Source organism: Trichoderma harzianum (assembly GCF_003025095.1).
Source record: "Trichoderma harzianum CBS 226.95 unplaced genomic scaffold M431scaffold_5, whole genome shotgun sequence".
In the NCBI taxonomy this organism is placed as follows: Eukaryota; Fungi; Ascomycota; class Sordariomycetes; order Hypocreales; family Hypocreaceae; genus Trichoderma; species Trichoderma harzianum.
In genome coordinates this window covers 557270-578892 of record NW_020209253.1, presented here as the reverse complement: position 1 = coordinate 578892, position 21623 = coordinate 557270, and the positions used below count along the sequence as shown (strand labels likewise).

Genomic DNA, 21623 nt, shown 5'->3' with positions numbered 1-21623 from the left:
GTTTACTAAATTTATTCTTGATTCTGTTTTCGTTGTTTGCCCTGCCCAGTCATTAATATACCAAAGCCGTTTGTATAGTCGTGGTAGAAGTATCATACTACGGTGACAGTTTGGTTCATACTTCTAAGAGGTTTGATTATGCGGCTGATAGATGTCGGACTACATCTTAGGGTCCTCTATGTGCTTGTAGTTAGCTTTACTTTTAGAATGTTGAGAAACTGTATTCAATGTGACCGTGACATCTTCTCTAAACCACCATTGGCGAATAATACTTAATTTGCTTTTTTGTCATCTGTTTCTGTCATCTGAAGCACCGTATCAGATTCTGTGTGCGAATGTAGTGAGTTGAGGGAGCGTTCTAGTACCTCTAATTACTCGAGTATATTTACTATAAAGATGACACCTATTTATCGATATAAATATATTATTCAAGATGTAATAATATTTCTATTCAGTTGTCACATGGATCTGTGACACTGTGTGACCATTCCTTGGTTAAGCCTACTTTCTATTTGCTTCTGTATTAGCATAGCAGAACCCCGAGGGTTTTGCACCTTCTCAGCTTCGTCAGCTTGGTCAATTTCTCCACATGACTCAGATTAACGTGAACACTTTGAGTGGCCAGATTTGTATTGAATACCATCGCTTATCATCTTCCATGTTAGCCAAATGCTACCCACTGAAACTCTGCAATTTGTTTAGAACTTGTTGGCAGGTTTAGCGTAGAGCCTTCAGTATATTCTCGGTCGAAACAACTCCAAAAGAACCCTTTTACATCTGTATATAAAACCTTTACCTCAATATTCATTTTTCTGGTGCCTGCGAATTCAAGCATACTGAACGCCAAAAAAATTCGAGGGACCCTTCCAAATGTCTTAGCAAACTCTTGTCGTTGTATGATGTTGGATTCGAAATATCCAGCTGTGAGAGTGCCACTCTGAATATGCATGCTGTCAGCTGGGTACGCTAGCCATGATACGTGACATCTACTCCTGGAAACTGGATCATAGTTTCGAATTTCCATGTGAAACCCATTTGTCGTAATGCTATTAGGTATGGCGGAAACAATCCATTTTTCGTAGTTATTACGACCATTTGAGAAACCACACAGCCATACAACAACTTTGGGTTCTCGCTTGAACGCATTCGGAAATTCTATGTCTGCCCCGTAACCGTGATACGAGGTTTTCGCGTCTTCTCGAGAATAGAAAGAACTGCCAACTAAAATTTGCTCCATTAGCAATGTATCCGTTGAAAACATCACTAGCTGTTGCATCCTTACCTTGAAGTTCACGTTCCTCTGCACCTAATTCAATCCAAGTAATATTGGCAGAATCCACATGATCCCAACTCTCCTCATATCTTCTCCGTATGAGGGTGAATCCCGTCTCAGGAATTGGGTCTGCGCCCCAGTGCATATCAAGCGGTGAACCTTGTCCTAACGATAACCCACTGATGCCAATCATCAGACGGGGGGCTTCAGAATACGGAGGGTGAAACTTGATATGACATATGTCAGTAATAGGAGTCGAGGGAGGGAGAGGAACATCCAAAGTTGAAAATAATCCATCGCTGTGGTTTCGAAGTGGTTGTAAGATGGAACCACATGCTAGTAATTTCTCTGCCTCTCTCATCTCATCGTCACCTGCCGGTATCAGCGCTGAATAATCTTCTAAAAGTAACCGCATGACATCTGTATGGCCTCTCCAGGCTGCCCAAATCAAGGGATGTACACGAATCTTAGAAAGATTCGACTGTGTCATTCGACTGTTCGTTTCCAGGAATTGTTCTATCACGCCTTTCATGTCAGGGCGTACCCATTTTTTTAAGAGGCCGCAATCTAGGAGCAGCTTTATCACGCGTGAGTGGCCCCTTCTGATGGCCAAATCTAACAGCCCATCTCCTCCGTGGGTTTCCATGTTGACATCGGCTCCTTTATCTAGGAGTTCGGCAATAGTGTCAAAATGATCTTGATTAGTTGCAAGCCACAGGGGACTCCTTTCGCCAGAACCACCTGATCCGTTTAGGTCTGCTTGGCCAATTTTTATCAATAGTCTCACGACATCATGGCGCCCGTTCATGGCAGCGTAAGCCAGAGGTGTCATTCTATATTTATCGGCAAGGTCAAGATCAGCATTCATATCCATTAATCGCCGCAGGGATTGTCTCAGATCTAACTCCGCGCAGTGAGATGCCAGAGTTCTGCCATAATCGTCTTGGTCATTTGGGTTCGGCTTCATTTCCAACAGAGCATAAACGATCTCATCCCATCCATTCCGAGCAGCAGGCGAAAGATATTTGCTAAACTTGTGAGGAATGAAATTCCCAGCGAAGCATAGATAATACAGAGCATCTTCTCGACTGCGGTCCTCCACAGCCTGATGAAATTCGTCCATCCAACCTTGGCTCTTAATTCTTGTGCCGTTTATTCTTTTAGCGATTGTGCTGTAGAGAGCTACGATTGGATTCGTGATGCCAAACTTGGATGCCATCTGTTCGATTCCCCTTGCGCCAAACTCTTGCCGAACGTTGTGCTGCATCTGTGCAAGCGACCAGCGGTAGAGCTCACCAAGTTCTCGAAGAGCCACCATAAAATCGCTGGTTTCATCTGTATCTGCAGGGTTTAATTTATGATAGTATTGGCACGCCCAGCTTAGAACGACTTCTGCGCTACTCCACTCGTCATCCCGTCGGTAATTTGAAGCCACCGGCGTCAATGCTGATAGAACCTTTTCTTGATAAGGAGGAATTTCAGATCTCAGGGATGGAATTAAACAAGAAATGGCGTCAGAATGTGTTCCCATCCCATTGTCTGTGAAACATTTGGCAAGAGCTGAGATAGCGGGATTCTCTAGGCGAAGATTGCCACCTGACTCACTGACAGATACTTTGTCTAGTTTTCGAAATTCTAGGGCCTTCATGGAATGTAGAAGCGCAACAAAAAGCTCTTGGGCGCATATATCAAGTAATGAATGCTCTGTATCCTTCATCAAAAAGCCTTTGATGTCGACTCTCCTTCTTTCAGATGTGTTATTGCTCTCTTTCTCGGAAGTAGCAGTACTTAATGCGTCATATATTAAATTCCACCCACAGAATCTCTGAAATCCCGCGGTGGAATCATTCGAGCTCCCACCTACTCTTTGGTAATTTTTGCTTTCGTTGTCTTCTTTCGTTGTCTGATTTGTATCTTGACCGCCGAATACAGATTTCTCATCTGTTGGAATCCAATGATCGGCAAGGCTATATTTATAGCCGTTGTATAATCGCAGGTCAAGCGACCGTTTGATGTACTTCAAATCGCCAGAACCCAACCATAGGCTCATATCTGTGTCGAAAGAACTGTCCCATTCCTGTTCTCCATGGCACACAGATACAACTCTGAAGACTTTTGAGTTGAGTACCTTATTTGGAAGACTCGAAGTATCGCTGCTAGCTTTCTTCTCGCTATATGTGTCATACTCTCGTCGGGTTATGGACCAGAGCCAGAGTCCCAAAATTGCTTCAAGCTGGGAAGAATCGACACCCCAATTGATACGATCGGGGCCTGTTGGTGGTTTCAGCTTGATAGAAACAATGGTCTCTTCGCCATTAGATTTATCATAAGAAAAGGTAGCTTTAATTCTCAAATGTATGTCTTCTTTGTTTGATTGGTTTCGCAATAGAATTGCCGCAGCTTGAGAAATCATTGAGCTGAGACTTTTAGCTTTAGCACGGACCCTGACTCTCTCATCTTTCCAGGGCAGATAACTTTTCGCGTCCATGGATTCGCCAAAATGTCCAGTTAGATTCGAGAGTCGAATGCGGTTCTGAATCAGTTCGTCATTGTAAGCAACAAGCCACTCATTGGACAAATCGCTCTTGCGACTTCTTTCGAGGGTCTCAGATCCGGAGTCCTTCACAGCGACATTTCCCCATCGAATGGCTTTCTCATGTTGTCCTGTAATATACCAAAGGAATTTTTTCTCGAATCTCTGCGATTCATCCTTCTCAAAAGATGCATCTTGTACAACTATTTTCAATCTCTTTGTGAACTCCTGCTCTGCAATATCAAAAGCTAGCCAGTCAAGTTCATGGCCGGTAGCCACATCTTGCCACATAGTCAAACGATTGTTGTTCTTGTCCAAACGCTTCATCCGTAATATCCCACGTAGAATGCTCATAATGAGAGTAATCCCCAGTTGGGCAATTGAGATCCATGCGTTTAGGCCTCGTAAGCCGATGAATTGAGCGATATAACCGAGCAATACGAGCGAAACGGCAAAATAAGTGACAGCTTCGAAATTTTTATCAAAGTCTTTTGTAGATGAAGTCCACATCATGAGTCTATCTTTCCCATTTGCATCTGAATGTGCAAACGAGCCAAAAGATTGATCTCCAATGACTTGCGGCCCAGGCTGAATCCAGTATAACACGTCAGAAGACTCAGGTAGCCGTCGATAATATTGTTCATTGGTTGTTTGCCCAATAAGTGCCGCGCAGCTCCAGACACCTAAACACAAAGTAATTGTTCCGGCAATAAAGATGCCTGGAGCATAGTTTCGAGAAGCTTCACTATTCGGTTTTTGAAGATTCCATTTCAGAAGCCACACCGCGGTGCCAGCAAAGACAAGGATACCGGCTTGGAGAATAAATCCGACAAGCGCGATAACATAAAAGACCCAATCAGGTTGTCTTCTGATTCCCACATTGAGAGAGAGGTTCGGTTTTGGAGCAAGGTCTAGAAAATTCCCAGAGGTAGAGTTGACCATCTTGTTAAAAACAGCATTTCCACTTCCCGAGAACGTTATTTTTTGCCAGCATTCATTCGAACTGTCTTCCAGATAGCTAGTAAACAATCGTAACTTTTGTGGTGCTGTTTGTTGTTGTTCCTTTTGTTGTTCCTTCTGTTGGCTCCTGTTGGCTTGGCCTCCGTCAGGAATATATACAAGCTCAATTATATCCGGTCGACCAAGAACTCTAGTGATGCCACCTTTATTAAATAGCTCACAGACGTCGGCGCTCGTGGAAGTACATAGTTCAGCTTCTGTAGTGCCTTGGCCTTCCTGCGCTCTACCAATAAATGCTCGGAGCGAGGAGCTCCCACATACTCGAATAACAGCTGTGATTGTACCAATGATGCCTATAGGGGCCATGGCGAAAATAAAATAATCAATGAATGTGGTGCTCTCGCTTAGATATTGGCGAGTGACTGCTTCTCCAAAGAGCGAAAGAAGAGGCCCAAGGTCCGAAGCTAAGTTGTTGGAGAAATCGGAGAGGCCATCAGCCCTGACAACGACGATAATGGTTGCGCAAATAAGAAGAAAAAATATTGCCCTAGCCATCGTGGCCTGATAGGTGATTTCTCTGTTCAGTATATTAAACACAAGATGCTCAATATATCAAGAAGAATCAGAAAAAATATATTCGGGAATCATATGACCAAGGCGATGTGGCTATGGAACATCTTAAGGGATATCAGCTTTCGGTGCAACTGTTGACCATTATATACATATATTGGGTGGCTTAACAATGCCCGCCTGGGCAGCCAACTCCTAAGCAGCTTGCAGCAGTAGCGCATCTGCATTACAAGGCTTTCAACCCTTGTTCGTGTAGCATGCCCCCGGTCACCGAACGCAGCCTCGTCTGCTTCTTTCCAATCACCGCCACCAGTTGCATTGTGGCTTGCGGGTCTTGAGCGATATAAAATATCAGCAGCATGAAATGTTTCAGATTTATAATGTTGGGTGTGACGGACCTAGGTGAAGTAGTGTTAAGCTTGGGCAGGAAGGCATAATACTTCCTCTCATTTCCCTCGATAGCTACGACTCTTAAGTTCGAATGAGTCACGAGATGCTGTGCTCAGCTTACGCGCGAATAGAGTTTGAGGTCTTTCCATATTGTATATATAATTAGTCAAATTTGCGAGTTCATTGGGAACAAATATAGCGGTTGAATCTTGATACTCGTGTGTAATTAGTAGTGTAGTAAACCAGGTATGATCTCTGGAAAGAGAGGCGCGAGATAACACAAACTCCTGGCATGCATGCGTAAAAATTAGCCGTGATATGCGTAAAGCTGATGCTCAGCAACTCTAATTGGATGTTCGGCCGTATATTACGTGCTACTGTGTGTACCACTCGGCAAATCCTCATCAAGACGAAAATGCATGCAACGTAACACTTACATGTGTGCAATCCCCGGCGCGTGTCGGATGCGAGTTGCTCAGAATTATGACCTGATCCTTAACTCTTTTATTATCTATTTCACTATACTAGTAATGAATCTCCTGATAGGTTATGTTTTAAGATCCCCTTATCTCAGTTACCACCTTTTGACTACTTTTGCCGTCTCTCGCGACAAATTCTCTCCTGACATCTTAAGGCCTGAGACGAGGCCAAACCGCCACCGGCGCTTAGACGGCGCTTAGACGGCGCTAATCCGGTCACCACCTCGATGCCGAGCATCAATTTGATCTAGATTGACGCGGGTAAGCTTAGATCTTGCATTGATGGGGTAAGTTAATGTGAATGCCCAAGTATCCTTATGTAGTATTATCGGATACACTTATATATGCGCAAGAGAAGAGTAGGAATGAAGATTTCTGTGACTTCCACTAGAGATATGTACCAATTATTCTAGTAAATGCTTCATCGTTTATTCGAGGTAGATACCTGTAAGTAATTACGTGTAGCGGCGGACTCACGGGTGGGACAATTGGCCTGGAATCTGCACATATGCGAATGCTTCACTCAACCCTGCATCTAGAAACAACAGTATCATTGGCTCTTGCTATTCGAGGTGACTTTCAACTCCAGTCTTATACTCTCGCTCTTTAAACTATTCACCACGACCCGTCGGTGAGTATTTGGGATTATCTCTTCGTAGGTACAAACTCATTTCTACCCCCTCTCTGTATCTCTCCGCAGTCAAGATGTCTGACATCAAATGTCATGCTTCCAAACTCATTTTTACCAACGTTCGGGGACCCGCAGAACCTGACCGGGGTAGATCAAATCAGGGTTGTCAATACCATTGTGCCTGGCAATCGCCTCATACGAGGTGCCGTAGCGAGTAGCAATGGCACGGAGAGTGTCTCCCTGCTGAACAACAATGGTGTTTCCGTGACCGCGCGATCTGGAGCCAGAGCGTGACCGCGAGCGCGAGTGGTGGTGATGCTTCTTCTTTGACGAGCCGCTGGAGCTGCTGCTGCTGGATCGGGAGCGACGGCGGGAGTGGCTTCGGGAGCGGCTGCGAGAGCCGCGGCGGCGGCGCTCCTCTTCATATCTGTGCTCCTCGTATCTCTTCTCCTCCTTGTACATCTTTGCGTCGTGCTTCTCCTCCTTTCGCTCCTCTCGCCAGTCCGAGACGCCGTCCTGCAGCTTTGACCCGGCAATGGCTCCGACAATGGCTCCAACAACACCGCTTGTCTTGGCGTGGCCGGTGGCCTGGCCTCCAAACTTGGCACCGCCGAAAGCTCCGGCGGCACCTCCAGCCAAAGCTCCCATCAAGCCTCGCTCGCCCTCCTGGGGTCCGCCGTATCCCTGCTGGGGTCCGCCATAGCCTTGCTGAGGGCCACCGTAGCCCTGCTGGCCCTCGTTGCCATATGGCGGAGGGGGCTGCTGGTATTGTGTGTGATAGCCCTGCTGCTCGTTCGAAGCTCCCTCATAGTATGCGTTGGCAGAACCGCCGGGTCGGTGGCCCTGCTGAGGGTAGTCATTGTTCTGACCGTACTCGTTGCCGTAACCGTAGCCGCTCATGATTGCTTCAATTGGTAATGCTTCGTGGTAAAAGGACAGAGGATTCGAGTCTAGCTGTCTAGAAGTAGTCTGACGAAAGCAAAAAAGTCAACCGAGCAATTGGAGCGGGACAAGGCGCATTTTGTAAGAAACGACATCTACACTCGGTCCCTCGTAATACACAAGCTAGCTGGTCAACCCCAATCCCCATCTCCACTCCCCCTGCGTTCAAGAGTGGCTTATGACCTTGGCCTACGACAGGGAGAAGTCGACACAGCCCCAATATCACGCTGCCACGTATGCCCGCCAATGGGTGGCGGCCTATGGGATCTCGGAAACGGCATGTTCAGGATGAGCGGGAATGCGGTTTCCTGCAGCACGATTCTCATGTCCAGATTCAAACTGTTGGACGGTTGGATCTTATCGATTGAGCTGCAAGGAGGGACAGAGACCCCTCCATTTGCTGTCTGAGATGTGGCGGTGTATTATTTCCAGCACGGCGGGCACTCCGTATGGGTATGTGTGGGTTCATGTTAGTTGTTTGTTATACGAGTCGAATAAGGCCTCCAAGACCTCCAACTTTACAGCCAGACACACAATCTGAGACACGAAGAATCTATGAGATCATCTTTTCTTTTTATTCATAAAATTAAACTACCTAAAGAATGAGTGACCAAGATGGGTTGAGCAAAATATCAGCAACAACAATAACATATCATAACTCGTGCCATACAAACATTCATCATATTTCATTCAACGCCGAGCTCTCATGAACCCCTCTTTCCTATTTGCGCCATAACATGTGCGATTTCTCCACCCCAGAAAACGGATCCATCTTGCAGCTCCTTCGTCGTGGTGGCGCGATTGGTCTGTCGCAGCCAGACGCTAAACTCTCATCCTCGGGCGAGTTTCAAGTACATTCTCGGGTCCAGCATATGAGGGTATACTTGGCTGAATCGCGGGCCTTGACGTGATCCACCGGGGAAACACTCGATATGTTTCACCAAACAGAGTCTGATGGTGGAGAAGACTTGACAGTTGAGCTAGTCCAAAGCCAGCCCGTGTCGTGAAAATCTCCGAATAATAAGCAATAAGCATACAGTGTAAGTGTATGTGAAGAATAATAACCATAAACGAGGACTTGTTGAGTGCAAAAAAAAGAATAAGAAAAAAAAGAATAACAGGTGACGATAATAAGGAGAGAAAATAGTACCCAGCATATGAAGCAGGGGTGTTTTGATCTTTTGCGAATGACTTCAGCTCATCGCCCCTCGCGGGTAGACCGCAATGGTATTGTTTTCTGTCCGCTACTTCTTCGGCATGCTCAATATGCCAAGTTTGGACCTCTATCAAGCCACCCTAGGGTCTGCCTTTCTCAGATTTAGGCCCATACACCTGGCAAGCCACCAGACCCAATATTGCGAGATACACAAGCAAGGTGAGAACAATTTCCCGGGCAGACAGAGGCCATCGGCTGTTATCATAACCATAATGGATATCCATTGACAAATATGATGCATCGTCCGCGCGACCAAAGATACTGTTTCGAAAGCGTAGATCATGTTCGATGGGATGGCGCCATAGGAACTCAGAAGCCTCAGTTTCGAAAGCAGCAGGGGAATAGCTCACGATATCGGAATTGGCATTAGCCTCGACGTCACTTGGACGAAACCGAAACAACCAGCGGACGCGACGAGCCACCAGTTGAGACATGATGATCGAAACTGGTCGACCAAACTTTTTGAAGCAGACAACTGTAAGAACAATAGGCGTAATCGTGCAAAATTTCTTAAGCCGAGCTTCACGTGTAACCGAATAGCCTTTTACCTCTTCTTCAAGGAGAATCACAAAAACATATAGAATCCAGGCTGTTAGGGAAACGAAAAACCACGGAATGACGCCCAGGAAAAAAGTATGTCTTGGCTGTGTTTCGCGATATTGGCCTCGGGTCAAGCCAACCATACCAATGGCTAAGCAAAAAGACGCAAAGGCAGGTTTCCAGTAGGCTATGTTTGTATATGGATCTCCCATCTTCCAAAGGTCATGTTGTATCATGAAGGCATGTGAGTTGAGAAAAAAGGAACAGACGAGTAGCCCATGAGCAGCGCGGGGGGATAGCAATGGATATGCAATTGCTGGAAGTAAGACCGACATTGTGCTGAGATACGCTGGAGAAATAACTCCACAGCAAGCGACAACAATGTTGTTTAATATAGGATTTTCGAGTGTAGTAGCACTCTGCAGCCGCGCATACTCTGCTAGTATCTGTTCTGAATCCATTGTATTGGTGCTCGTTTACAGAGGATTGAGAGTGTTCAGTGATAGATATGATCAATTGGGCAAGAGAGAGTAGATTATCTGTTGCTCTTTAAATGAGAAGATGTCGTAGAAATAGATGGTGAGAGATGGTGAAGGGAAAGAGAGAGAGAGCAGCATCAGCTTTATATATGTTTTGATGGGATTGTCTGTTTACTGGCCGCCTTGTTGACTTATACTCTCAACGATGTAAACAAATCTCGTGCATGGCAACGTAAAAAGACTATTTTAAGTTCATTAAACACAGATCTCATACTAGAGTTTTAACATAACATTTGAACCGATCCCTATTGTTGTATTTATTTGTATCTATCACGAAGTATAATACTCCCAATGCCCAAGCCCCCCAAACTATCCGGAGTCATGATCCGCCCACTGCTTCTTTAGTAAACTCAGTATACCGAGCCGGAGTTAAAACTGGTAAACCACCAGGCTCCACATAGTGATACACACAAGGAGCATGGAAATCGTGTCCCTGAATAAAGTAATCATTTCCGGGGTAGAAAAAGATCGCAGCACCTCATCCCGCTCAAACAAGCCATCTTTTCCGGAAAGAGTTGCGCCATATTCAATATCAGCTGCACTGTCATCGATATCAGGCCTTAAGCTTTCCAGATTTCTGATATTATCAAGGAAATCATCGAAAGTGTACGGAATATAGGCCTTGGCGTTGGCTTCGATGTCTTCTTGGTAGAACCGGAATAGCCAGGAGACGCGGCGCGCGGTAAGTCGAGACAAGAGTACTGCAAAGTGTCTACCGAGCAACATGAACCAGACCGGAATAGAGACCAAGCTTGAAATCGTCCAGAGTTTCGTAATAGGGCCCAAGTCCAGTCCCGTAAAATACGCCATGTCGAATTCCTCCATACTGGGGAGAGCATACGCCCAAGAGCAAACCGAAAAGAGCATGACTAGCAGTAGGACACCGGGAAAGGTGTCCTTTGGTCGGGCTTGGCGTGGCCCGTTTTTGCCAATCCCTCCACCAACGAAAAAGTAGAGGATCGTTAAGAGAAATTGCCAAGCGTGTATGTGTAGATGAGGCTGTCCCTCAATATACAGCCTAGCTTGCTTGTGGTACGACCATAAGTTCAGTGCGGCCGACCAGACGAGCATCACATGGGCTACGCCGGAGGCAAGTAACGGATACGCAATTGCTGGGAGTACAGCTGCCGCTAGCCGGAGGTTCTCTGGAGTGGTAAGTCTGCTGACATCGAAGCCGGTGCTGTTAGAAGCATTCGTATAATAGGACATGGAACCCATTTCGTCCTATTATTGCGTGAGGTGGTTAAAAGTGTGTGGTAATTTGTTCCGTAAATCGTGTTTGAGAGAGTAAATCGAACGTTAGGAGAAAGAAAAACAGTGAGAAGGGTGAAGGAAGCAGAGCAGCTTTATATATATGTCTGATTACGGGACCTTCCGAAGGCGTTCTCCCCTATCTTCCGTTATACTCTGGAGCTTCTAAAGACTTTTTATATACCCATCAGGACCGTACTCAGCCCCTAAGCCACGTTGCCAGATACTTTATCTTAGACCAATATCTATCGGCTATATCTGTGCGTACTAGTTTAGGTCGATAGAAATGAGACTTATATTCATCAATGCCATATACCATTGACAAGAATATTGTTTTGAGTTCTATTTGACTAATAAAGTTCGTGGTGACTCAGAAGGATACGATTGGTAGCCAGAATGTAGACCTGATTAATAAGATTAAGGGAAGCCTTAAATATAGATGCAATTAAGCTTCCCTCCTACATCTACAGGTACCCTACCTTTTGGGTGCCTAACTACCAAAAACTCCCACCCGTTTAACTAGCTATTAGATAAAACGACTACGATTTTTTTATTTACGGTTCTATCTGGGGACCCTGGAGAGATAGAAACATTTGTAAACCCTTTAGATAATTAGAATAGAATAAAACCTATTGCCCCTGGACTAGCGACAGCCTTTAAACTACTGAAGGAGGTAACCCCCTTAGGCCTAAGAGCGGGAGAGGTTATAGTCCTCCCCTTTACCCTTAAGAAGAAAAGATACTTTAAAGAAGCCCTTAGCATAAATAAAATACCCTCGCCTAGTTTTAATAAAGTAAGACTAAGTATAGTGATAATGGTAACTGCAGCGTAGATAGCCTTAAAAGACTTTATTACTTTTATTTTTAATAATATAAAGGAAGCTATTAACCTAAATAAAAAAGGGAAATCTTTTATTAAAAATAAAATTATAAATTAAATTAATAAAATTAATATATAATAGTAGGCTAAATAAAATATAGTATTAAATATAACTATAGTTATTAACTTCTGCCTAGTGTAATATACCTTCTAGCTTTCTTTAGCAGTAGTAAAATAAGTTTACTTATATTTAAATACTACTTTTAAAAACTTTATTACCTTTTATATTAACCTTAAGGGAAGGCCTAAAGACCCTAAGAAATTAAGTAGTAAAAAAAAAGCTGCTTAATTAATTAAAATAATATTAGCTAATATATTTTATAATAAGAAAAATAAATTAAATACTACTAGGACCTTTATTATAGTAGGAGCTCCTGTATTTATTAAAAAAGCAGGCTAAAAAGACCTTAAGGTTACGTAGGTATAGATTATGTTATAAGAAAATACTTATAATAAAAACCCTTAGAAGGGAATTAATAACCTAAAGTATTCCTTTATAAGTAGTAAAGGGCTGGCCCCTGTTACTAACGGAAAGAATATAGATAAAATTAATAAATTTAAGGAAAGCCTTAATAACTGTATTTTTATTTAAGTTCCCCTAGATTATATATAAAGAAAGCTGTTAGTTATTAAAGCTAGATAAGAATTAATTAAAATTTTAAAGTTTATAAATAAAAATATTACTTACTTTTAAGAGGTTTAATTAGGCTTTACCCTTAGAGGTAAGAATTAAAATATTAAAAATAAAATTATTATACTTTAACTAGTAGTAGAGAATAATAATCTAAAAATTAAAGAAGTATATTTATAAAAGGTTTTTCTTATATATAGTATATTAAAGACGTATACTAATATAAGCAGGACTTACCCTATAGATATACTAATCTTAGAAAAGGTATATACTAGGGCAGGGGCTAAGAGCTTACTTATCTCCTACTGTAAAGCTAACTTTAGAGAATCCCTTAATATATATAGCTATTTTATCTTTTTTAATAAAAATATTAAACCTAGCTTTAAACTTTTTAGTAGCTCCCTTCCAGCGGAAATTTAGGTTTAGCCCCCTTAGGTTACTTAGTATCTGTAATACTTTAAATTCTATAACCTATAGAATTACACTAAGACTAAAAGGTATTATAAATATAGTAAACTATTTTTTAAATATAATAATATTATAGTTAACTACTTATCCCCGCCTTAGTATATTAACTATAATAACCCTTATATAGCGGACTCCCTAAAGTACTCCGCTAAACTAATTATTAAAAACAGGGAAAAAGTATAAATAATTAAAGCCTAACTTTAGGTAATTTAGGAATTAAGCTAATAGGAATATAATAAAATTAACCTACTTAAACTTAAACCTACCCCTACTTTAGCCCCTAATATTAAAAAAACGTTTAACCTAAAGACTTAAACAGGCCCCTATATAAAGCTGCTAATCTTTAGCTTAGCTTTACCTTTCCCTTCTTAAGCTTTAGCTAAAAAGGTTATTATTAAAGTTAACTTAGATAAAAAAGATCTTTATAAAGGAACCTCCTCCGCTAGGTCAGTAGTCTACGTAGCTGGCTTAAATAATAAAGAGAAAGAAGCTAAAGGTAATAAAAATATACTTAATACCCCCTTTAGAATTAACGGACCTTTTAACGTAAGCCTATAAATAATAGGCCCTATTACAGCTATTAAAGAAATACTAGCTTTAAAATCTTCTAAGCTAATGTTAGGAGGAGCGGTTTATACTAGAATATTACTTTATTATTAATATAGGAAAGTAGCTATAATATTATATTAATTTAAGAATCTTATGCTTAATAGGATAAAGTATTAAATAAAAGGTAAACTAAGAATTACCCTAAATATTAAGTATATAACCCCTTAAATAGTTAAAGGGATGCTAAACCTTTAATTTTTATATTTATTAAAATTTCTTTAAACCTTTTTAATAAATAACTCTTTCCCTTAGGCTTAGAGGATAAATATATATATTAAATAAAGGTATATAGTTATACTATTACTAACGTCTACTAAAGGGCTTTAGTAGACTTAGTTATAAAGACTTTTACTAAATAAGGCCCTCCTTCCTTTTACTTAATTATTACAGGCGACTTTAATACCTTATATTAACTTTAGGAACTAGGTAGGGGTATGGATTTAGTAGGTAATAAAATTGTAAAATAAGCGGAGAAGTATAATCTCCTTTTAGCTTTAATAAATATACTTACCTAATACTTAGGAAAATATATTAACCTAGTCTTTATAAATTACCTTACGTTAACTAAGGTTAAATACTTTTTTAATATAAGGTTAAACTACTATATAGTAATTATAAACTTACCTAAGCCCTTTAAGATAACCTTAGGGGTAGGGAAAAAATATATTTTAATAAAATACTAGGAAGACTTTAGCTAACTTATATACTCCTTTACCTAAACCCTCCCTATAGTTAATTTAACTATACTATTAGAAACTAACTTAAATAAGTATACTAAGGCCCTGCAGGACTTCTTTAAGTAAGTTATAAAGGCAGCTGGTAAAACTAGGTACTAGAATGGCTATAGTATACTATAGTAGTTAAAGAAATATAAAGTAGCCTATAGGACTTATAAAGAAGCAGCAGACAGCTCCCCTGCTTATAAAAGAGCCTGTAAAACCTTTAAAGACTTTATACGCTGCAGTAAGTAAGTTTACTAAAATAAGATTATAGCGGAAGCTAGTATTACTAGGAATATTTAATTAGTAGTTAAGTAGCGTAAGGTAATAGACTGCTTTTAACTACCTTCCTTAATAAATAAGGATAAAAGTATTTTAAACTTTATAAAAAAAGTAATTTTCTTTAAAGATAAACTTCTTAAGTAAAAGATAATAAAGGAGGATATTTTAAACTTATAGGAAGAGGACTTTTCTATTAATAAAAATATTTACTAAAATTAAATAATATTAAAGCCGGAGGCTAAAAAAACTATAATAAGGTTAGGAAATACTACGCCTAGTATAGATAGTATATTAGTTGCCTTTTTATAGCTTACTTAGCCTACTATCGGTAAGTATATAATTAACCTTTTCTATAGATATTTAATAATAAAATATTATTTATTCCTTTTCTAAAGTATAGAGATTATTATTATTCTTAAACTTAGGAAGCTGGAAAAGGTATATATTATATATAAAGGTTATAAACTTATTTTTTTACTTTTTTATATAGGTAAAGGCCTTAAAAGACTCCTAGCTAAAAGAATCTCTCTTTTAGTAATAGAATATAAAATACTACTAGAATAATATTTCAGGGCTTTTTTAAAAAGGTTTATAATAAACCTAATTACCTACCTACTATATAATACTAAAGTTACCCTAGCCTAGGGTTTTATTATCTCCCTTTTTATACTTAATATCTTTAGTATATTTAATATTATTATATATAACTACCTAGTATATAAACTTAGGGAATAAAAGTAGCCCCCCTTCTTTATAAAATAGGTTAACTCCTTTATAAGTAACTGTAAGGCTTTTATTTAAAATAGCTATAGGACTACCCTCTTAGAAATAAAGTTAAAATATAAAGCCTTATAGGGGTCCTTTATTTTCCTTATTATCTTTATACTTTATTTTTCCCCTAGCCTAAAGCTTAATAACCCTAATACCTACTTTAAGTATATAAATAATATTAGTATTATAATAGTAAGGGCTAATATTAAAAAAACCTTTTAAAAGCTTTAGTAAAAATTAGAAAATACCTTAAATTAAAATAATAGAAATATAATCTTCTTTAACTTAGATAAGGCTAAACTTATATATTTCTATAAAACTAGAACCTAAGTATATAATAAAGGAGTAGATTTTAAAGGAAAGATTATAGCCCCTTAGGACTTAGTTTAGTAATTAAAGATATACTTAAATTTATAGCTCTTTTTTAAAAAATACCTTAAAATTATAAAGGGAAAAGCCTTTAAAGTAGTTAATTTCCTAAGATTTTTAAATAAAATATAAAAAAGTTCCTTACTAAACGTAATAGCTATAGTAGCTAAAGCCTGCGTTACCCCTATAGCCTTATATAGGATAAAGGCTTTTTAGCTTAGTAAAAGTAAATAAAGTATAATAAACCTAAATAAATAAGTAGGAATAGGCTTAATAAGATTAACTATAATTTTAGAACCTTTATTTAAAGCAGTAGCTAAAGTAGTTGTCCTTATGTAGAAGATAACTAACCTCTTTATTATATATAGAGAATTAGGAGTCCCCTTAGCGTTAGTATAGGTAGTATAAACTAGACTTTGTATAGTAGTTTACTTCGTAGGTTTAAATAGGAACTACTTAATTAGCAGATATATTAATAAGAAACTCCCCCCTAGGGTTCCTTTTACCTAACTATAATATACTATAGCTTTAGTAAGGAAAATAGTTTAACCTTTTTTATTTATTAAAAATAATAAAGTAGTTTAAGTAAGCCTAGACCTTAGAGGTCTACTAAAGTTAAAGGTAGTAGAGAAATACCTAAAACTACTTAATAGCCTCCCTAGGTCTACCCTTTTTACTTACTTAAACGGGTTATAGGATAAATAAGGTAATACTAGCTAGGGAGCTGTTATATACTATAATTTTAGGAGAATTATAGTATACGGCCCCTTTACTAATACAGAGGTCTACGACGCTGAGGCAGTAGGCGCCTTTAAAGCTATAAAACTAGCCAGGACGCGTGCCTTTATAAACTTAAATATCTAAGAGATTCTACTTTTCCTAAATAACTTAGTAATAGTAGATAAAATACTAAGGCTAACTTCTGCCTTATCTTAAGGAGCTTATATAAAGCTATGCTAAATTACCTAAAGACTACTTTTATAAATAATTATAAAGGTAGCCTAAGTCTTAGGCTATAAAGATATACTAAAAAATAAAAAAGCTAATTAATTAATAAAGGAGGGTTTAAAACTCCTTTACTACTTAAAAAACTATTTTACTATTACTTTTATTAAAAAGTAAGTAAAAAAGAAATATAAGGAAATATAAAATAATAACTAAAATAATAACTACTTAAAGTTATATAAGACCAGTAGATAGGGCCTTTATAAAGCCCCTTTTATACCCCTAGAGTTATATTTCCTATGCTTAATCTTATATAGGCTACTAGTTAAAAAGTTTAAATACAGGAACTTTATAAAATACTATAAAAGATTTAAATATAATACTAGGCCTACTTATAAATACGGAGAGCTAAGGATATAAGGGTATTTTATAAAATACTATATAGTAGCTCCTTTCTTCCTTAATATACTAAAGAAAAAAGCATACTTTAGAACTACTTATATTTAATACTTTTTTAGTAATAGAGAGTATAAGAATTTCCAGAAACTAGTAGAGGAGATAAGCTTATACAGCCCCCCCCCTATAGAAATAGATACGTAAAATAAATTAATACTTCCCTATTTCCTTTATTATATTAAAATATAGCAAATGCCTAATTTAAACTCAGCGGCTCCTACCGTCCTAGTGCCTAGATAAGGACTTATGTAACTAGCTTACTTAGTGGACGATAATAATAAAACAAAATAAATAAACAATATAGATGCGATTCGAAGAGGAAGTCTATCGGGAGATGTACATATATCCTTCGGATGTTACTCAATAGCATTTATACTGAACTTAACAGCTACCAGGAATGACGCACAAATTTAGTTCAAGATGTGGCAATGCAGATTAACTTCCCATGTAGAGGCCTTCTATGTGCCTCGCTCCAGGATGACCACGGCAAGTATTAGAGGGCTGATACTGACTTGAATAACCCCCATAGCAACGAGGACAGCTCTTTTACATAGATTGGCGCTCATATGTTCTAGCTTTTGTACTTCGTATATTCAAGCCTTTCTTTTACTTCACCTTTCGTCGCAATTCCAAGGTATAGTTCAGGTTTGACTTTGCACTACTTTTCTATTGCGTCCGAGCGCGATGATTGATATAAAGTTTGCATATATATAGCTGATACTAATGCAATAAAGGTCCCTATCAATAACCCCCGAGAAATTTAATCCAAAGGCGGAGTTGGAAATGTCAATCTAAAAAATATGTCCTCCAGTTCTCTCAATAAACCATCTTCAGCCTTCCCTCCCATAGCCACTTTAAAATTCGATCTCACATGAACTCTCACCATTAACTCCAAGTGTTCTTCCTCAGAAGCAAAAGGAAGATGGAATAACCCACCGCGTATACCTTCCGTGCGGAGGCCTTCCTCCTCTCGCCTAGCCAGCAGTTCGACGTCGGGAATACCTGGATAGCGTCACCGTATTAACGTGAGATGGCAAAGGGTATGAGGTGGGGTGGGGTCAACATACCGCAGTCTCGAATTTTACCTGTCGCAATGATTAGTATCAATGTGGTGTGGCTCTGTACTTTGGGTTTATATTCCTACCTGGACGGGCAAAGATAACGGAATGAAATAGCGCATGAGAGACGATATAGTTAGTGTTGAAGGCCTCTATCCACAGGTTTTCTATCATATAATTTCGAGTTACAATGTCGTTAAGTACCGTGGTCTGCATCAAGTTATTTAACGTATTCTCAGTATAGAGCTGAGAGGCTGTACTGGTCAGTATAGCTCAACGTCCACGGATTGAAGTATTTAGGCCAGCAATAGGATGCTTACTCTGAGCAAATATATCTTCTGGGCCTTCTCTTACTTCCTCAATCACAAGAAGGTCAACCTCATCTTGTGTTGCATCACGATATCCGAATTGCTCTTTCCTAAGCAACTTCAGATAAAGCCAGTACCGTGAGCAATACGAGGCCATAAACATAGTGGAGATGATTGACCTATTTCGCATTTGGGTCATTTCACTGCAACCAACACTCAGTGATTCGATCACACTTTGGAAATGAACCATTTTCCCGGCTTGGGGAACGTCTCGATTAAATAGTGCTTTCCCACCTGGACAACAAGTAATCAGCACCAATAGTTTACAATTATCTCTCTCAATTTGCGAGGCTTTTACTTACCAAGCTTCATGTATAGTTCAAAAAAGATAGCCACTGGATTATCATGAGAAAGACCTTTCTTCAACCTCTGCATCACTCTTCGAAATTCTAGTTGCTTATCCGTTGATGGCCGCATAGAAATCGTCGGAACCATTTTCATAGTTCTCCATACAAGGGGCTTTTGAGACCCTAGGTGCTTGGCAAGAGTCTCTAACCCTCGCATAAACGAGTATCGACTGTCCGGATCATCGCCACCCACAATCTTGTGTGAGTCGCATGGTCCACTCACATAGGACTCCAGTATTTGTTTGATGTTTTCTTTGTTTCGGTAAGCGATTGTGCTGAATCCGTGTGCATTATCCAAAAAAATGTTGTTTATGGTGTTCACATGGCCATTTTTGATGGGATGATATGTAAAATGAAACTTATCGGTTGGCCGAAATTTCCCATCATATCCCGCAACAGCATGAGCCTCCCCATTGATAATTTCAGAGTAATTGTTCCTGCACTTCTTTATTGGCAGATCTTCCAGCATTGATTTCGTGTCCTCACCGTAAACACGCTGGAACGATGACCAGAGGGCATCATTACGCGCCTGGTTAATTTCCCAATCGTAGTCTTCCTCAGGATTTGGTAGTGCAAGACACCGTAAGACGATTATCAGACGCGGTGATATGGGTGCAAATTCGTGATATCCGGCATGATAACCGGCTATCATCTTGCCTGTGGCATCCCTGCTGAAAGTACTAGGACCCTCAAAAACATTGTAACAATTATCTGTCAGGATAAACTCATCTGTCACCTCTGAAGGGGTACATATGGCCATATAATACATTTCGCAATGCATAATAAACCAATACGCGTCGTCAGAAAACATTTTGCATGGGAGTTCTCTGGTCCATTTGCGTTCAGGGTCCATTTCCAAGTTCATGATTGTTTCCAGATTATGATACCACACATCCCTCGGTGTGGAGAAGTGGTGCTCCTTCATATATTCAAGAAGTAGCTCTCGATCATTGGAACAGTAATCCTCAGGCTTATCATGGTAGAAGCGTTGGTGAAACCCAGAGCCGCGATACTTCAATAGAAATAGAAACTTGCGGAGCAAATCTCTCTCAATTCTTGTCAGGGTCACAGCTGCGTCACCGGCTTCATGGTTTTTGACAATGCGGCGAAATATGGTGCTTGCTTGTGACTCCATTTTACCAAACATTGTTTCGATGCGGCGTTGTTCATTCGATGCAGTTTTGGCTGGATCGTTGTACATATTGGGGGCTCCAAATATGCGTTTTCGCGGATAAGTTTCCAATTGAAAATGAGGAGGAGTTAGGTCCACACAGTTGACGACGAGGTCGCCGGGAAACTTGTCCTTTTCATGCTTGCATTTGCATTTTTTTCTTCCTTTGTGCTCGGCCTTTGGACATTGGAATGGATAAGAGTAATTCTTCAAGATGAATTGGGGAATAAAATGTTGATACTCCGTATTAGTGAAAGACATCGCGGCAGATTTGTATGAAATATGGGAGCCAACGATGACAGGATATGGAGACAGAAACAAAACAAGCAACTGGGGAGAGAGGGTGGATAGGGAGATGAATTCAGTCGCTCAACATGGATCTAGGCTTCAAATATATAGGTATATGTAAATCATTTTGGGAGGCCAACGCATAACGTACGAATCGCATCTCATTTATATCGTACAAGCCTCATATGACTGAAGGAGTGGGCCGTATTCTGGGTTTCCATTGGCAAACCCCAATCGTTAATGCAACGGCCTCCGAGGCCACCAATCATATGTTGGCGATTGTCTCACCCAGCATATTCTGTACCACCCTCCCCTACCTTACCTTATGCAAAGGCCCCCGAGCTTTCGCGAATCAGCTCTTAATGACAGCCCAAGCATTTGATGTCGCTAGCCCAAAGGAATTGCGCAAGGCGGAAAATAACCCCCGCCTGAGAACATCGACAACCTTAAATACCCCGACTTGCCCAAGCGACCACCAAGCACTCTCTGGAATTTCTCCTCATCCTCTTTCCATTTTTTTTGCTTTTTACAGCACCCTTAGCTTTCATACCGCCAGAGGTAGTACCACATGGCCCAGCTATCACATCGATATCTGGGCCATGTGGTACTACCCTTGGCTTCTTACACAGGGCCTTGTTATTAGCAAGGTCCTGTTATCTATATCTCGATCATATCGAAGTGGCAACTGGTATGCATTCCAATTATGAGACTTGGATTTTGATGGGTGATTTGCTAACAACACGATTTTGATTCAAGAACTAATGATTTTCGGCATGGGATCCTACGTACAACTCAATGAACGCGAGTGCAAAGGTTCACTCGAAGGCGGTGGCGTTGCCAATCATCGGCAACAGATGGCCCTGCCTTCAAGTGAACTGGTGAAGTGCGAAAAAGTTGAGTTGTATGCTCGGAAACCTTGCCTCATCATATGGCCAGAT

At 40.1% G+C, this 21623-nt stretch overlaps 7 protein-coding genes across 7 annotated transcripts; 1 reads left to right on the top strand and 6 right to left on the bottom strand.

The window, feature by feature from the left end:
• Positions 1-1155: 1155 nt before the first annotated feature.
• Positions 1156-5321, bottom strand: M431DRAFT_4478 (hypothetical protein; the record flags this gene model as incomplete). The annotated part of the gene is made up of 2 exons (XM_024915240.1): positions 1156-1214; positions 1283-5321. 2 exons carry the CDS (start codon positions 5319-5321, stop codon positions 1156-1158), a joined length of 4098 nt encoding a protein of 1365 aa, XP_024775152.1.
• Positions 5322-6947: 1626 nt separating this feature from the next.
• M431DRAFT_493910 (carbohydrate-binding module family 50 protein) lies at positions 6948-7736 on the bottom strand (the record flags this gene model as incomplete). The annotated part of the gene is made up of 1 exon (XM_024917179.1): positions 6948-7736. One exon carries the CDS (start codon positions 7734-7736, stop codon positions 6948-6950), a length of 789 nt encoding a protein of 262 aa, XP_024775151.1.
• A 1224-nt stretch (positions 7737-8960) lies between these two features.
• On the bottom strand, positions 8961-10218 carry M431DRAFT_401695 (hypothetical protein). Its single transcript, XM_024914870.1, has one exon. It carries the CDS (start codon positions 9993-9995, stop codon positions 9075-9077), a length of 921 nt encoding a protein of 306 aa, XP_024775150.1. The 5' UTR covers positions 9996-10218; the 3' UTR covers positions 8961-9074.
• Positions 10219-10442: 224 nt separating this feature from the next.
• M431DRAFT_481002 (hypothetical protein) lies at positions 10443-11291 on the bottom strand (the record flags this gene model as incomplete). Its single annotated transcript, XM_024915922.1, has 1 exon — positions 10443-11291. One exon carries the CDS (start codon positions 11289-11291, stop codon positions 10443-10445), a length of 849 nt encoding a protein of 282 aa, XP_024775149.1.
• A 3141-nt stretch (positions 11292-14432) lies between these two features.
• On the top strand, positions 14433-14594 carry M431DRAFT_82901 (hypothetical protein; the record flags this gene model as incomplete). Its single annotated transcript, XM_024923234.1, has 1 exon — positions 14433-14594. A coding segment is annotated over one exon (162 nt), but the record flags the coding sequence as incomplete, so codon positions are not given.
• A 3501-nt stretch (positions 14595-18095) lies between these two features.
• Positions 18096-18880, bottom strand: M431DRAFT_140691 (hypothetical protein). Its single transcript, XM_024912615.1, has 3 exons — positions 18598-18880; positions 18521-18538; positions 18096-18455 (listed from the first exon to the last, which is right to left on the bottom strand). The coding sequence occupies exons 1-3, from the start codon at positions 18725-18727 to the stop codon at positions 18214-18216; spliced, it is 390 nt and encodes a 129-aa protein (XP_024775147.1). The 5' UTR covers positions 18728-18880; the 3' UTR covers positions 18096-18213.
• M431DRAFT_82761 (hypothetical protein) lies at positions 18785-20658 on the bottom strand (the record flags this gene model as incomplete). Its single annotated transcript, XM_024923211.1, has 2 exons — positions 18785-19113; positions 19182-20658. 2 exons carry the CDS (start codon positions 20656-20658, stop codon positions 18785-18787), a joined length of 1806 nt encoding a protein of 601 aa, XP_024775146.1.
• Between the last annotated feature and the right edge of the window lie 965 nt (positions 20659-21623).